The 16854-nt window shown below is 39.2% G+C and overlaps 3 protein-coding genes across 7 annotated transcripts; 1 reads left to right on the top strand and 2 right to left on the bottom strand.

The window, feature by feature from the left end:
• Positions 1-2548: 2548 nt before the first annotated feature.
• Positions 2549-10038, top strand: LOC132258878 (putative fatty acyl-CoA reductase CG5065). Of its 5 annotated transcripts, none has more exons than XM_059756407.1 (9): positions 2549-2640; positions 5189-5685; positions 5867-5983; positions 6040-6144; positions 6197-6596; positions 6651-6950; positions 7005-7137; positions 7581-7838; positions 7901-10038. In XM_059756407.1, the coding sequence occupies exons 2-9, from the start codon at positions 5536-5538 to the stop codon at positions 8046-8048; spliced, it is 1611 nt and encodes a 536-aa protein (XP_059612390.1). In that variant the 5' UTR covers positions 2549-2640; positions 5189-5535; the 3' UTR covers positions 8049-10038. The 5 variants fall into 5 exon arrangements, with proteins under 5 accessions (XP_059612390.1, XP_059612386.1, XP_059612388.1 ...); XM_059756403.1 differs by lacking the exon at positions 2549-2640 and adding an exon at positions 2670-2849; XM_059756405.1 differs by lacking the exon at positions 2549-2640 and adding an exon at positions 2670-2885.
• Positions 10039-11993: 1955 nt separating this feature from the next.
• LOC132258879 (putative fatty acyl-CoA reductase CG5065) lies at positions 11994-16489 on the bottom strand. Its single transcript, XM_059756408.1, has 11 exons — positions 16368-16489; positions 16194-16310; positions 16033-16137; positions 15581-15980; positions 15227-15526; positions 14715-15165; positions 14010-14652; positions 13822-13950; positions 12521-13764; positions 12339-12467; positions 11994-12268 (listed from the first exon to the last, which is right to left on the bottom strand). The coding sequence occupies exons 1-7, from the start codon at positions 16458-16460 to the stop codon at positions 14571-14573; spliced, it is 1548 nt and encodes a 515-aa protein (XP_059612391.1). The 5' UTR covers positions 16461-16489; the 3' UTR covers positions 11994-12268; positions 12339-12467; positions 12521-13764; positions 13822-13950; positions 14010-14570.
• On the bottom strand, positions 12063-12569 carry LOC132257991 (uncharacterized). Its single transcript, XM_059755079.1, has 3 exons — positions 12521-12569; positions 12339-12467; positions 12063-12268 (listed from the first exon to the last, which is right to left on the bottom strand). Exons 1-3 carry the CDS (start codon positions 12567-12569, stop codon positions 12063-12065), a joined length of 384 nt encoding a protein of 127 aa, XP_059611062.1.
• Positions 16490-16854: the final 365 nt, after the last annotated feature.

Genomic DNA, 16854 nt, shown 5'->3' with positions numbered 1-16854 from the left:
TGCGAGAAAGAGATTGCGACTTTCCCATATTACGTTCACGAGTTCACCTTATTTCATTCTACTGCGCTCTGTGTGTATAAAACATGGCGTTCGGGTTTGCATTGATTTTCACGTTGGATTTCCACCCTGTCGTGTGAAAAGCTCCTGTTCACCGCAGCACGGCCGCAGCGTGAATTGTGGATCGATTTGTTGGACAGGAAGAAAGTGGATTTTCGTGCAAAAGTGAAAATCTTCCGGGTGTTGGACTCTGTGATGGTGTTTTATCAATGCAAAAGTCGGTGGAAGGAATGCTAGAAAGTCTGCATAGTCTGTAATTACGAGAGTTTCTAAGGGTTCTCCCAGCTTTGGTGATTGTAGTGTACTTTGCGAGCTGTTTAGTGGTGATTTTCATGCAAAGAGACCCGTCGTTTCGCGCTGAGGAGGAAATTCACTGCAACGGACAGAGGAAGAGTCCGCGAAAGGGGCGCGATATTGGATTGTGTGTGATTGGGTGGGATGCCGAACAAGGGTGCAGATTTCCATGCCTCCCTCACAGCATTTATGATGTAATAGCGTGGCTCTGCAGAGGCAAACAGTCGAGATATTAACTGCAGTCGAGACGTAAAAATAGAAAGAAAAGAGTGCTTCGGAAAAATGTGCCACGGCGTGCGTGTGTGGAAAAGCGAAGAAAAGTGATTATATACATATAGCTGCATTTAGCGAGGAATATCCGAATAAATTTCCACTCCCCAGTGACATAATGTGCGATGACGGAATATGGAATGCCGCCGGGATAAAAGTGACTCTTCAATGAGTGCGTGAGTGTGGGTGTGAAGAACTAAATGAAAGTGCCATCACGAGATTTACAACAAAGTGTTGAAATCGAGAGCTTTATGAACACCTTCCGCTTTTTTGAAGTGTCTTGCAAAACGCGTGGAATTGAATAGGACAGACTTTGTGAGCAAAAGGCTTTGCGTTTCGTAATAACATCCTGTGTGTCACACATCTCGCAAGCATTATGGCAAATTCCTGCGGAGCTTCGTGAGCTGTGCCCAGAATATGGGTGTGGAAGTACATTCTATTCTAAGGCAAGACGATAGCCAGTAGACTATTTATGTTCTGTACACACCTTTACGCACTCTGAAATTGATTTTTTCTTCTTCTGAGGTGGAAAGAAGATGAATCTTGACTTTGAGATTTCGGACAAAAATTGGCCCAATGATGCCAATGAGGAAGTATGAATGAGAGACGCCGATAAATAGGCGTGGTGCGAACGATTACGAACATTGAACTTTTGTAGTTTGCATTTAGGAGAAAATTTTTCCGAGGAAAGTCTCACGTGTTGATATTAAAATGTGTATACACAAATGAATCTCAGAGCTCATTAATAGAATTCCACTTATTAGATATAGTATTTAGATAGTGTACTTAATGGTTCTCGTATTGATGTTCTGCTTAATGACCTCACTAACTAAAGTCTCAATTTATGAATGAAATATGAATGGTGTTTAGTCTCGATGGTTTTCACTTCAAAATACCTAATTGAAGTATTTATTAATGAGGCACGCCTCGCTCACGCATTTCATGTGTCCTGACATGACAAAATTGGAGTGTGAGTCTCGATACTCACACTCCTTTTTCCTCAACTTTTCAGTTTAACTAGTGTTTAATGTACACACAAATTGTCCCTCTTAAAAATACATGAATTACAGTGTTGTCTATGAAATATTCGTCAGGAAGTTTAATACCATAAGAATTTGAAATTTGCTCAGAAAAACATAAATTTGAGCACAATATCAAACTGTCCCAAAATGCACGAAAAATTGTTATAAATTTTGATAAGCCTTGAAAAGGCCTTGTTAGTGCTTCCGAGGAATTCAGTTATCGTAAAATTGATAGACAAATTCTGCAAGACAAAGATATAAAAGAATTTCTAGTAAACCTTCTGTTTTAATGTGAATTTTGAATAACTGAAGCAATTTTTGGACATAAATTGATTAGGTCTTTGAGACATTCTCAGTTAGAAAAGTGATTGAGTTAAGTGCGCACGTGTTAAAACTCTCAAAAGGTTAAGCATGCAGGATCGCGTTTAGATCAAGCCTTTGAATATCAAGTTATTAATTGAAAATCAATTATAAGGGAAAATTTGGTGCCATTTCTGTTACTTTCTGATTAGACTCTCTTTTGAAGTTCATTGTACTGGCTGAAGTTAATTAATTCACAGCCACAAACCGCCCTGAAAGCGTAACCACCCTGTAAAGCCTCCATATATTTCCACTGTCGAAGTGTATGACGAAAATCGATCCTCCTGTTAGGCTCTGGCGAGTCCTTCATGCTTTGTGCTTGTTCAAAATGAATGCCTATCATGCAAAGAAAAGGGTAACACTCTCGCCACAACTTTGCATGGGTTTGAGTGTGATGTCGCGTTGCGGGTGAGGGAATGGCATGTAAGATTGATGTGAGCAGTGGCAGTGAATCACAAATAGAATGCACTGCGATGGCATTTAATGCACAGAGCTGTAGAGTCTTGCATTTGTCATTGCGAGCTTAATTTACTTTCAATCCACCTGTACACACAAATCCGAGCACATAGAGTAACTTTCTGCTGCTCGTAAAACTTCCTTACGCGCTGACGTCACTGACACTATCTCGATTGATAAGGTGAGTGTGGAGAAGAGTGGGGAAAGCCGTGCCATCACGACGTGCCGCTTCTTCTCTCGGGCTGCTCAGTGTTGCTCAGTGAAGAGCCGGCAGCAAAGTGGAGTGGTTGGACCCGGATGAGGTTTCTGTTGTGTGTGCTGACGACAAAAGTGGCACAGAAGAGATCTCGCTGCTCTCATTGTGACTGAATTATAACATTAATGCATTGTGTGAGTGGAATGACATCTCATGTGGTCATAATAAAAGTATACGCTTGATAGCTGGAAGTAATTGATGTGTTGTGCACTGTAAATCTTCAATGGAGATTTTCTTCAATGGATTTTACACACAAGCTTGAGTGCCAAACAAGAAATTTGAGCACAAATTTCTTTTTCATTGCATCAAAATTGAGGAAGATTTGAGTTTTAGTGACATTGTGGTGAAGAAATTGTGTAGCAATTTCTTTTTAATTTCCGTGTCAAATCATTAGGAAAGCCCCGAAACTTTTAATAGGCGATTAAAAGATAAAAAAGCGCACTCCAAAAATATTTGGGTTATAAAAGATTCCATCAGATCAATGGACTGGCATTGCAAATTACTGTATGTGTACCGTAAGCGTAACGTTTTCTTCAACATCACAGCCAGTGAGAATCATTTCCCAGGTGCAGCGTTGTGTTATATTCTAAGACACGAAAGTTAAGATCATTGCCAAACACAACAATTGTCCGAGCGAGATCTTTAATTAAACTTCCTCGTTAGAGTGCTTGAACTTTGATTCCCCCAAAAGTGGCTGTGCTTCTATGCATCGCGGAGAATTTATCTATTTTTTCATTTATCACCTTCGTTTATCGCACCTGATAAGTGGCAAATCACTCGTGAGCCCATCCCAAAATGACTTAATCATGAAAACCAAACGAGACTAGGCAAGGTATTCCCAATTTTCGAAATCTATATACAATGCAAAATTTCGTAACACCGCGAGATTAGGTTTTTTATAGGCTCGACTTAAGCAGCTTCGATTTCTACCATTCTTAACTGATCTGACGTCATTACAGCTGAATTTAACTGCACAGGAAAATTTGTACATAAGACATATTCGCAATTTTATGATCTTGAAGCCTTTTTGCGTGACATTTTATCGCATTTCTCCACTTTTCGTGCCATTCTTTACCAACACTGGAGTCAATAACAATCGTTCTATGCACAGCACTTCTGCAGTAAACCCATATTTGCTAAAAAAAAAAAATTGCGGATCCATTATGATCCATGTAAACACGGACTTTTCGCATAATTACTAAGTGATTATTGAAAGGACAAATATTGAGTTCATAGAACAACACATCATCAAAAATCCTCAATCATGAGCGTAGTTACAATTCAAACAAGAGGCAGATGTTGAGGTGATATAAAGGTCAAGATGATGATCACAGTGATTCTTTCAAATCATTGTTCCTTTAATGATCGCTTTAAAGACACGAATTTTATGTTGATGCTTCATGCAATTAAACCAAACAATTTTTTTTTTATCTTGTAAGGGTTTTCCATGCGAAGGCAGGTGAAATGTGGCAATAGTGTCTAAAATGCTTTAATTCGGAGTATGTATCTCAGCAAAATGAACGCTTATCTTTATCCTCTTGAAAGAAGCTCAATCTTTCAGTAGCATAAAATATTATTTATAGATATACACCTTTTCTTTGGTGGGATTTTCGTGAATATACTTGTCACATTGGGGGAAAATTAGGTAACATTCGTTGTCGCGACTGTTAAGGTTTCCACTTATCTTATCGCTGAGGCATACAATTTAATCTTTGAGAATTTATCAATTTGTGAAGTACTGAAGGAATTGCTCATCGTTATATCATTCGTGAGTAATGGCAAAGTTCAGCAATTGATCGTGCAAATGATCGACTTATTTATGCTCCCGATCGGCCTGAAATTCATCTGCAGGCCTTTGCTTTGCTGTGGCGTTCTGCCGCTGTTGCATATTAGCGCTGGGTGTTGCTTATGTACAGAAGAAGTGAACATATTAACGCGAGACAAGCACATTGATCCACTGACCTAAATTTTACAGACTCCGCTGGCGGAAGAGAGCCAAGTGAATTCTTCGCCGGCAGATGAATACAAATTGGGGAATGTGAACTCTCTTGCTTATCTCGCGCGGTGTCACACGCCGCAATCGCTGCGGCTCTCTTGCTTGGCCACTTCGGGGCACATTGTGTACAATCAGCTCGCGGAGTGAATTCATAAATGCTGTGGTATATCAAATAGTATAATTGAATTGAACAGATTTTCACTTTTCTCAGTTAAGTTTCTCTTCTTTCCACACCGAAGACGATTGGCTTTCAGTTGAAGAGAGATGAATATGTTGTGTTGCGCATAAGAAAGTCGTATAATTTTGTTTAATTACCAAAAATGTGCAAATTAGCACCTTTTTTCGTGCATTTCCCAAGTGGGTCACTTTTGTTATTCATGTGAAAAATATTCTTTCGGGTTTCATAAAATTGCCACTCTTTAACGTCTCAACTTTTACTCTCAAACAATTAAATTATTTAAAACACTCTATTTTCAGATGGCTGCGAGTATGATTTGGAAATGTTGCCTAAAAAATTCACGAGACAGATAAAGTATTCATAGCAACAAAACGATTGAGAGTTTTTTCCCCGTCAATAAAATAGTGGAATTGACTGAATAGTTACGGTGGCAAAAAAATTATTTCACAGTGACATAATTCCGATTTATTCAGCGAAGAGAGAAAACTATAATTCTGATTTGAGTTGCAAGGAATCATGCTAGAGTAGGAAATTCTTCTTCCAACATCTTCCGCGTGCTAGAATTTATATTATCCTCAGACGCAAAGAAAACAAGTGAGAATTGAACAGAAGCTTCCGGACCTAGAGGGCATCATCCAAATCAGACATGATGGAGCCGGCTAGAATTGAAGTTGACCAGCACGAAATTAAGCAATTCATGGCATCTGGAGCCAATCTCAGTGAATACGTCTCGGTTCCGCAATTCTACACTGACCGAAGTGTCTTCATCACGGGCGGAACCGGCTTTATGGGAAAGGTGAGCGAATCAGCCGCAATCTTTGACCGATTTTGATGTTCTTAATCATATTAGAAAGGTCTTTTCACTCTCTACAAGTATTTCAAATACGCAGAAATTTCAAGATCACCGCAAATGTTTAAAATCTTTCATAAGCAATACTCAATTATACGACAGCATGAACGATTGTCTGAAATTCCAGGTCCTCGTGGAGAAACTGCTGCGATCGTGTCCGGGAATCAAGAACATTTACCTGCTGATCCGGCCAAAGCGCGGACAGGAAGTAAAGGCGCGTCTCAATGATTTGCTAGGCGCCCCCGTAAGAATTCCGTGCAATTGTGGCGATTTCATGTGCTAACAATGCGTCTCTTGCAGCTGTTCGACACTCTGCGCAGAGAGCGTCCGAATGACCTCAACAAGGTAATTCCCATTTTCGGCGACATCACGTCCGAACAGTTAGGCATCTCGGAGAATGATCAGGTGAGTCGCGCGCCCTTCCGCTGACCGGCGGCTAACTGATTCTGCTTTACAGGCGCTGCTCTGCCGCACTGTGTCGGTGGTGTTCCACTCCGCCGCGACGGTGAAGTTCGACGAGAAGCTGAAGCTGTCCGTGGCCATCAATATGCTGGGCACGAAGCGACTCGTGGAGCTGTGCCACCGGATGATGTCGCTGGACGCGCTGGTGCACGTCTCGACGGCGTACTGCAACTGTGACCGCGCCGAGGTGTCGGAAGTCATCTACGCGCCGCCGTACAATCCCAACGACATCATCTCGCTGGTCGATTGGCTGCCCGAGGAGATGCTGGACGCGCTCACGCCGTCGCTGATCGGCCGGCGGCCCAACACGTACACCTTCACCAAAGCCCTGGCCGAGCACATGCTGCTCAACGAGGCCGGCAACCTGCCCGTGGCCATTGTCCGACCCTCCATTGGTGAGTTCGCGCCTCTTTCGCTCCTTCGCAGCTCATGAATCTCTCTTCCCGCAGTTCTGTCCAGCCTCAATGAGCCGCTGCCAGGATGGCTGGACAACCTGAACGGACCTACTGGTTTAGTGTCGGCAGTGGGAAAGGGTGTTTTCAAGACAATGATGGGCAACGACAACAACGTAGCCGATCTCATTCCTGTGGACATTGTCATTAATCTTATGATCGTCACCGCCTGGAGAACGGCCACGGTGAAGCCGAGCAGTCCGACCATCTACAATTGCTGCACTGGACTGCAGAAGCCCATCACGTGGGGCCAATTTGTGTCCATGAGCATTGACTTCATGAGGAAGCATCCGATGGGTAAATTTCGTGCAACTAATAGTGAGCTTTTTCTATCATAACATTGTCTTTCAGAGGGCGTTTTCTGGTATCCGACGGGAACTTTGCGCTTGAATAGACCTCTCAATACTGCCCTGGCCTTCCTGATTCACATTATTCCAGCACACTTCTTAGACTTGTTTTCGCGGGTGATGGGAAAGAGGCCCATGTGAGTATACAAAATGTTAGATCATATCTTTTCAAAATAGTGTCCGAAAAAAGTAAAAGTTGTCAATTTCGACAGAAAGCATAACAACCAGCCTCATAAGAGTTTTAATAAATTATTCTTGTCTTGATGAATTATAATAAATTTGATATTCCATCTGATGGTTTGTAAAGTTACTTAACTTTACTGCACCTTTTTTGGAATGTGATAAATTCGTAATAATTGATTGAATATCCAATCATGTGATCTAACTAATATATTGAGTAAACTGAAAGGTGAATCTGCAAAATAGTAACAATATTGTGTAAAATCAAATTTTTTTTTTTCAAATTTCAAACACTTCAGTATATCTTTAAAATATTTTCATTAAATTTTTTGACTTTTAGTTATACATATCTTAATAATATTCCATGTTTATCGTCATTCTAATTTTGTTCTGTTTTCAGAATGGTGAAAATTCAGGGAAAACTCATTAAGGCTACCGAATGCTTAACATATTTCACGACAAACCAGTGGCGATTTAAGGATGACAACGTGAGGGAACTTTTGAGCAATTTGAGTGCAAAGGACAGGCTACTGTTCGACTTCGACGTGAGTCACATTTCCTGGGAGCGCTACTTGGAAGGATACGTTCTGGGCTTCCGGGAGTATCTGTTCAAACAGAGCGCGGACACGCTGCCGAGTTGCCGAAGACACATATGGAGGTAAACACAGCAGTTCCCACATTGCGATGCGAAATTAATGTGTGCCTTATCTTCCCTTGCAGATTATATTGGATTCATCAAATAACAAAAGTACTAGCAATAATTTTTTTCTGGCGCTTCCTCATGAAGAGATCCAAAAAGCTGCGCGACGTATGGACAAAATTCCTTCATTTGCTGGTTCAAATGGCACGTCTTATTCCATTTTTGTAAAGAGAAGAAGCGGCTCTGCGCGTAATATAGTATTTCCCTTTCCATTTACTTATCGGTTTGAAGTGAGGTATTATGTGTAGTTGATAGGAATGCTATTGTATTATTTAGAGGACAAGATTAAATGGGAATGCTTCTGGAAGGAACTGGACCAAAAAGCAAGGGAAGTACTCTAGCAAAATCAAGAGAAAGTTCATTCCTTGTTGGATGTCGTGAACAATTATTTATATATTTTAGAGCAATATCGAAATTTAACTAATTTACTGGATGAAATGCACTAGGAATATATAAAGAATTAGGAAACAAAATATTCAATTTATAGATAGCCGACAAAATAATGATCACAATTATGAGAAATATTAGTGAGAAAACATAATTTCGCTTCCGTATTATTCGTTAAGTGGTGAAATGTGGCTGACGGATGTATTTCTGACGCAAAGGGTAAGATCAAAATAGGAGAATCAGGATTCAGAAAAAAGCGACAGATCATCAGAATTATTCCCCATGTCACGAATTATTCCAATAAACATAGCGTTTTCGTTTTTTTCTGTGATATATCTTTATTTTATTAAAAAGAAAAGTGCGTACTTAATTTCAAGTGCATAGAAAACTAACCAATTTATTTAATTGACAAACTAGTGCTTTTGATAATTTAATAGATTGTCTAGAATTTTCCATGTGGCGGAAAAGAGATTTTTAATGCTCAATCGAAGATGATGGAATTAGGAATGAATAACAAAAGGAAAGATATGAAATCTTGAAAGCAGAAGTAGTAATTCAAATTTGCGTCCACATAATGGCTAGATCTAGAACAAGAAGAGTAAAAGAAAACTAGTATTGGAGAGTTAAGTGTACAAAGAGGCGCATATGATGCAGTTTTTCATATTTCTAGATAAAGAATATATAAAAAATTAAAAATATATGCTGAATTTCACGAAATGACAGTCAATGCGTTATTTGTAATAAAGTGAAATTCAACTGAGAACTCATATAAAAATTATTTATTGGTTATAACATTAAGGCAAACACAAACATCGACTAGAGCTTGCAAAGTCTGGGAATAACAAGATTTAGGTGGTGAATTAAGGAAGCGGAATAGTTCTTGCAAGCTGATTTTTAGAACTAACGACAAGTTGACAACTTAATAAAATGATGGTGAGTGAAGCACCATGTTAGTAAGGCAATTTGCCAAAATATGATTAATGAAATTTTGGGAATTCGAGAAAAAGCGTGAGAGAGCGCTGCTATTTGAAATTTTGAAATTGGTGAGAATTGCAGAAGGCCGCGCATTTATAAAGGTCGATCCTGGCATTATAGGCTCATATGAAATTTAGACATAGATTATTACCTCTATAAATTTATAAAAATTTCAGCAGATGATTTATGTAATTGATGCTTAACAATGAGATAGAATTATACATGTAAAAAATGTAAATATTAACACATGACACTGTATAATTCTTCTAGGGAACCCTTCAAATTAATATTGACAATGCAATTTAATGATCCCAACTACAAATTACATTACAAAGAAAAACGAACATTTGATAGGAAAGAAAAGTCATGAACACGAAAAGTCGTTCTTTGATTTCTATTTTAATTTCATTAAGAGGTGAGAAAGGAAAACATTGTATGAAAAACTAACACTAGTTAAGAACCTTTATGATGGGAAGTATAAAATTTTAAATGCTCATATGGGATTGTTCTAAGATGAATGTTCATTTGGTTCGTGCATGTTCCAAAAAAAAGTGCGTAGCTTGAAAAATTGCCAAAAAGTAGACTCATCTTGCCAAGGAACTTTTCTTTCGTTATAAACTCTTTTTTTGCCTTGCTTGAGTGGTGAAAAGAAAATAAACCAATTTATGTAAGACAAGAAAACATCCCAAAATATTTGGTTATTGAATTTGGCCGAATATTAAATAAAAAATGAATAATTTTTATCCTTGTAATCATTTTAAGTGAAGCGTAAACTTGTAATTGAGAGCGACATAAGGGAAGAAGAAGAAACTATATAAGAGCATTGACTTAGAAAATGTGTTTCGCGCAATTTTCAAAAAAAAAATTGTTCATTAAGAGAAAACAATAATAATATCGTGTAACACAATTGTTTATCAAGTTATACTATTGATAAAGAAAGCTATTAAAGAAAAGATATTCCGTGTTTTATTTAGCCCCATTCAAGAACAGCGAGATCAGCAAGTTGACGAACTGAAAAACTGCATAAAGGATTTTTCGTTTCACGAAATTTCTCTTTTTAATATCTTGTAAGGTAAGACAATTGCATTCATTCTGTGAAATGTTTTGAAAATTCTAATGAAAATATTGTTACCACTTAATATTTCTCAAAGTGCGTTCAGAATGGAACAGACTGTGTGACAAGACGCGATTTTTTCTCCAACATAAGCATGTGCGAAGAAACTAAAAAAAAATACACATATTAGTGTTGTATACATTATGTAACATGAGAAGTGTGTGTGTGTGGGTGTTTTGGGAGTTTCCTATTTATGTATTTTAGACAAATAGTTGAGATATGCAGATAATATTTATTCATTCACTTGCATTTTCCGGCAAGATTCTTGGCTTTCCCGCACTTGTGCTCAAATTGGGAATTCTATGGAATATTTATTGCGCAGAAAATACGCAAAATTTTGGCGTCAAGGGCACTCAACGAAGCGCGGAGAGCGAAAAACTATTCTTCGTGCGTGCAGTAGTTCTGTAAATGTCAATTGATGTACGAGGGAGCAATAAATTGATGATCTTCTTCGGCATTCTTTAGAAATTAGACGCATTTAATTACCGAGGAATTGTGTAATAATATATGATTTCATCTTACTCCACAAAGAACACATTCTTCACACATGCCTGTCGAATACAAGGAGTATGTATTTTTGTTGTTTGTTGGGGTTCTCGTACAGGAGGCGACAAGCGACCATTTTAAGAAGAAGAAGATGTATAGTTAAATTTGTGTTTCGTGGTGAAGTGAATTCGCGGGAATTTAAATTTAAACAATTCTTTTTTCACGGATTTTCATTATTTTATTCAAGTTGTGAATGTTTGTATTTTCTTTTGCTCCTGTGAAGCCGCCCACCCTTTTTTCCTATACATATTCGCCCTTCTCTCCTTCTCATTAAGGATTATTTGTAAATTATTTGTTTAACCTGCTCACATAAGTATTAAACATCTTTTGAATATCTGCTGCAGTCCACATTTTCATTAATAAATTCACACGTGTCTTTTAGAACATTTTTTTTTCACTTTAAAAGTGAGATGAAAATCGTGGAATCTTGGAAGTAAAATTCAACTTTCTCGCAAAAATTAATGAAATCCATATAGAGTTATTGAATATTATAAAAAAAATAACTTATCAATCGATTGATCTTCCACTGTCTCCTCATAATCCGAAATAATTTCGATTGTGTTGTCGAAGAGCATATCTACTTCCGATTCTTTGTCACTTCCGGCTTCATCGCGGATCACATCATTCAGCTCTTCATCCTCGTCTCTCAAGACTGCAGTTCTCTCCTCAAACTCATCTCCATTACCGCAGGGCATGATCTTTGCGTAGGAATGATCCCTGTGAAATACGAGAGCACATTTAAGTCAATCAATTTACACATATTTCTATTCTGAAACTTACATAGAATTGCAATCTCTGGGTTGAGAGATTGGATGAGGTCCAGACTCGCCTCTGGATGAGCCCGGCTCAGCTCTGGAGATGTCCCAACTTTCGTCGGGAAAACTGAAAATTATTATAGATGAAATAATAAAAAAGAACAACCTGCATTGTATATAAATCATTACCTCCCTTCTTCAATCTCCTTCTGCACTTCCACTCTCCCTGCAGAGCTCGGGAAGTGGGGTGGAAATCGTCAGGCAGGAAGTGGTCAGAGCACACTCTGATGATCTTCTTTAACACACCAATGTCGAATATAAAACATTCACAATGTATTACATCATTTAAAGACATTTATTGGACAAATTTACATGTGAAATGATCACACAAATCCTTGGATTTGTCTAACGAAACAACTTTGAGTAAAACAATGCGACAGAAATGATTAGCAGTGAGATGATTGTTGTGTTAGCATTCAGTTGGAAGGAGTTGTTACACAAATCTTTGGTGCAACTGTGACATTCGAGCACATTCAAGAGCGGAATTTTATCCTTGTGTTCGCAGAATCCCTTTGGATTGCAGCCTCTGAGAGTAACATTAGTTCCACTCGCTGGGGAATCAAAGGGGAAATTAGTGTTAATCTTACTTCTTTAGTATAGTTAACACTGAATATAATTTACCAGATTTGTGATGAACTGATACACATTCAACGGCTTGATTTGTTGGACATTTCAGGGTCTTGAAATTCGCAGCATCGTTGCACGATAAGCCATTTGTTGGGTCACAAAAGTAACACTCGAGGGCGAATGCTGCAAAATCAAGAAACAATAATAATCACTCTGCATCCACCCGAAGAACTTACCACTTGAGACGATAACCGTGCAGATTAAGAGGCCACAGAGAAGCTTCATTTTGCCAATATCAGAACACTGCGCAAATTGAACGATTGGAACAATCTGAATGCTGATGAGAGACTGAAGAAGAACAAGTGAAGCCCAAGCATATTATTCACTTCGCAGAACGCGTAAATTCGTGACTAGTAAATAGTTTTTCATATAATGGAAATGGGGAAAAAATATATGGTATATACTCACACCCACAGTGTAGTAAAACCATTTTTGGTGTGGCTTTTGAGATGTGTGCGTGAACATTCGTGTGTAGTATGAAAAATCCATTGTCTAATTAACTTTATACGCCCTAAAACTTTGGGGGAAGTCACATAAAACAGGGGGAAAATAGGACATTCATCAGCTATTTGTTGGAATAAAGGACAGTTCTTAGGCTTCGATTGGCATTGAATTTTCTAGCTTTGAATCATTTACATACATATATAGAGAAATGCCGTTGCAGGACCTTTGAATAGGCGTGACATTTACGAGGGCGGAGCTACAGACAATATTCTCCAGCGATTACTTTGCAAGCGGCTAAGCTTCATCTGCTGAGTTTTTATTAGAAGTTCTATAATTAGATTTATAAATGTTGATTTCAAGAGGTTGAAGAGAGCAGGAACTATTCTTTCTCCTAAGCGTAAATATCAGTGATTTATGCGGGCAATAAATTGATGATCTACAATGAAAAGTCTGATCAGAACTCTTGAAAAATTGATCTCTCGCGCCCCACAAGTTGGCAACATGTGTGCCAATTCTCTGAGAACTATGTCACTTGGCTGAAGACTCTGGGCTATTCCATAAAATTCTTCAATCACATATTTAACAGTGAATCTTTTAATTTTAGCTCATCACACAGACATAAATGCCTCTTTATATACAGCATTTTGTCATACACACAACATAGTGCTGAGGAATCTAACATCGCGAGTTGTGAATCAAATTACTTGTGTGTTTTAAGAGAAATTTAATGGGCAATTTCTAGACTGATCGTACAAAATCACCTATTTAAAGAACTTTGAAAAGAAGAGAGTGGTGAATAAGAGCAGCAACGAGACGATCGTTGCATTGGCATTGATTTGGAAGGAACTATTGCAAAGATCATCATCGCAAGTGTCACAATCCAGGACATCTAAGAATGGGATTTTAGCCTTCTCTGCGCAGAAACCAATTGGACTGCAGCCTCTGACGGTGATTGCGGTGTCTTTATCTGAAAAAGCTGTAGGAAAATGCCTTTTATAATCTCAAATACATGGATTTGTAGCCGCTATCTCACGTGATTTATAGGAGAATTCTACACATTCAACATCCTGTTCTGTCGGGCACTTCATGGTCCTGAGGTCCGAACCATCACCGCAAACTGTGCCATTTGTATCGCCACAAAGGTAACACTCGAGAGAAAATGCTGGAAAAGTCAAGAAAATTTCACAGTCGTCGTGCACATGATTTATCACAACTTTTTACCACTCGAGATGATCACAGTGAAAATCAACAGGCAAGAGAAAAGCTTCATTTTGATCTGCAGAGCAAAGCGTTATTTTGAGAATGAAAGCCAATTAGAGACTGAGGAAGATCAGGAGAAGCCTCAACATATTATACATTTTGCAAAACGGCCCAAGCCGTGTATTTATAGTTTTTCATAAAGAGGTAAATGGGAAAAAAGACATGATACACGCGCCCACAACTTTCGCTGAGACACTTAGCCTTGAGAGTCTTATCACTGTGTCGTAGAGTGTCTATCCTGATTTCCCTTCAAATGCTTTTATATTTAGAAGAATTGCGGGCGGTAAAATGTGAAAAGCCATATAAAAAATATCTCTTTATTGACTTGGAAACAGTTTCCGGATTTACAAAATAATCTTTATTGATATGAGTTTATTCTATATTACACCAATTACAATTACAATTTTTTTCTATGAATTTAAATGATCCTTTTACGAATCAATCAGCGCATGAGAAGAGAATTTTCAATCCAAAGGGAGGATTCATATTGGCTTCATTTACAACTGAATTCATTCTATAACATCAATTTATAGATAAAGTTATTAAAATGTAGAAAAATCCCACGATGATCAAAACAGCTGTAGCGAAATTGATAAAATATAATCTACAAAAGAAGAGAAATCAATTAATAAGATTATAAAGTCAAAGTCAAATGAAAAATCTCACTTTTGAAGTTTCTTTTTAGTTTTGACAATAGTCTGCGGATCTTGCTTCATCAAGTACTTTCTGACGCCAAAAACGTATCTTTCCAAATATTTTTCCCAGGAAATATTTGCCATATCAAAATTGAAAATCTTTTCATCTTCAGGACTCAAGTTTTTCAAGAGACTTCTCACATTGTCATCGGCAAAAGTCCACTGGCGAGTGGCGAAAAACGATGTACTTCGAAGCAATTTGTTGTATTTCTTTAGTATTGTGAAAATTCTGAAAGAAGAGGCATTAAAGCAAAGACAAACCTTGATCAAATATGTATATACAAACTTAAATCTCCTTGCTGTGAATATCCTGAAGAGTATATCCATGAAGTAAATGGGCAAAGTCTGGAGCAGGAACGAGAGAATAGTGAAGAGCGGTTCCGTGTGAACAAGTATGGTGAAAGGATACCAAAAGACGTTTTCTGCCGATGCAAAGATTGAAAAGACAATAGAAACAAGGATACACTGAACTCAAAAACTTACCCAAAGGATATTTTCGCAGGTAATTTGTACAATACTCTGTAAAAAGACTCCAAGTAAGTGGGTTTTGCCTGCCACTCGTGCAATTGTAGATAGCAGGACTTCTGTTCTGACATTCTGCCAATTTCCAGGCACTCACAATCATCAGGTTGACGACTTTATCCACTGGCACGATATCGGCAATCTTAGATCCATCAACTAGTAGCACTTTCGCCAAGCCAATTCCTTCAGTAATTATTGCACCAGTAGGACCGTTGAAGCTTTCCAGCCATCCGGGCAGGGGCTCATCGAAGCTGGCCAGAACTGCGGGAAGAGAGATTCATGAGGTGCGAAGGAGCGAAAGAGGCGCGAACTCACCAATGGAGGGTCGGACAATGGCCACGGGCAGGTTGCCGGCCTCGTTGAGCAGCATGTGCTCGGCCAGGGCTTTGGTGAAGGTGTACGTGTTGGGCCGCCGGCCGATCAGCGACGGCGTGAGCGCGTCCAGCATCTCCTCGGGCAGCCAATCGACCAGCGAGATGATGTCGTTGGGATTGTACGGCGGCGCGTAGATGACTTCCGACACCTCGGCGCGGTCACAGTTGCAGTACGCCGTCGAGACGTGCACCAGCGCGTCCAGCGACATCATCCGGTGGCACAGCTCCACGAGCCGCTTCGTGCCCAGCATATTGATGGCCACGGACAGCTTTAGCTTCTCGGTGAACTTCACCGTCGCGGCGGAGTGGAACACCACCGACACAGTGCGGCAGAGCAGCGCCTGTAAAGCAGAATCGGTTAGCCGCCGGTCAGCGGAAGAGCGCACGACTCACCTGATCATTCTCCGAGATGCCCAGCTGCTCGGACGTGATGTCGCCGAGGATGGGGATCACCTTGTTGAGGTCACTCGGACGCTCTCTGCGCAGAGTGTCGAACAGCTACAAGAGACGCATCGTTAACACATGAAATCACCACAATTGCACGGAATTCTTACGGGGGCGCCTAGCAAATCATTGAGACGCGCCTTCACTTCCTGTCCGCGCTTTGGCCGGATCAGCAGGTAAATGTTCTTGATTCCCGGACACGATCGCAGCAGTTTCTCCACGAGAACCTTGAGTTTTTGAACTACTTGTAGATCTGAATATTTAACAATTCTTCAAGATCTCACCTTTCCTACAAAACCACTTGCTCCTGTGACGAGAACACTGCGATTTGTGTAGAATTGCGAAATTGATTTATATTCTTTGGAAGTGGAAATCATTGTGAATTTTGCACTTTTCACACGCACGCTCTGATTTGATCGGGAAATTGAGTGGAAAGAGCAAACTTTGTCTGCTTTTATAGAATAGCAGGTAGAATACGAATGAATGTGTTGTTAATTCTCGGCTTAATTATATTCTCAATAGACATGGCGATAGAAGCGATAGCATCAGCGTTGATTATGACCCTATTAGCTAGGTTATATACTGATACGATGGCATCGTAAAGCCTTTATATCAACATTACCTGTAGTTTACTATTTGCACAAGCTTACATTATACATAAGCGACATAAGATCTATAGCTAAAAAAAAAATCTACGCTCTTTAAAGGATTAAAAATCTTGCGCTTTCATCTTTCCTTTAAAACTGAGTTCTATCGCAAACGTCTCAGTAT

This window comes from Phlebotomus argentipes, unplaced genomic scaffold (assembly GCF_947086385.1).
Source record: "Phlebotomus argentipes unplaced genomic scaffold, Phlebotomus argentipes genome assembly scaffold_4, whole genome shotgun sequence".
Classification (NCBI taxonomy): Eukaryota; Metazoa; Arthropoda; class Insecta; order Diptera; family Psychodidae; genus Phlebotomus; species Phlebotomus argentipes.
This window is presented reverse-complemented; position numbering and strand designations above follow the sequence as displayed.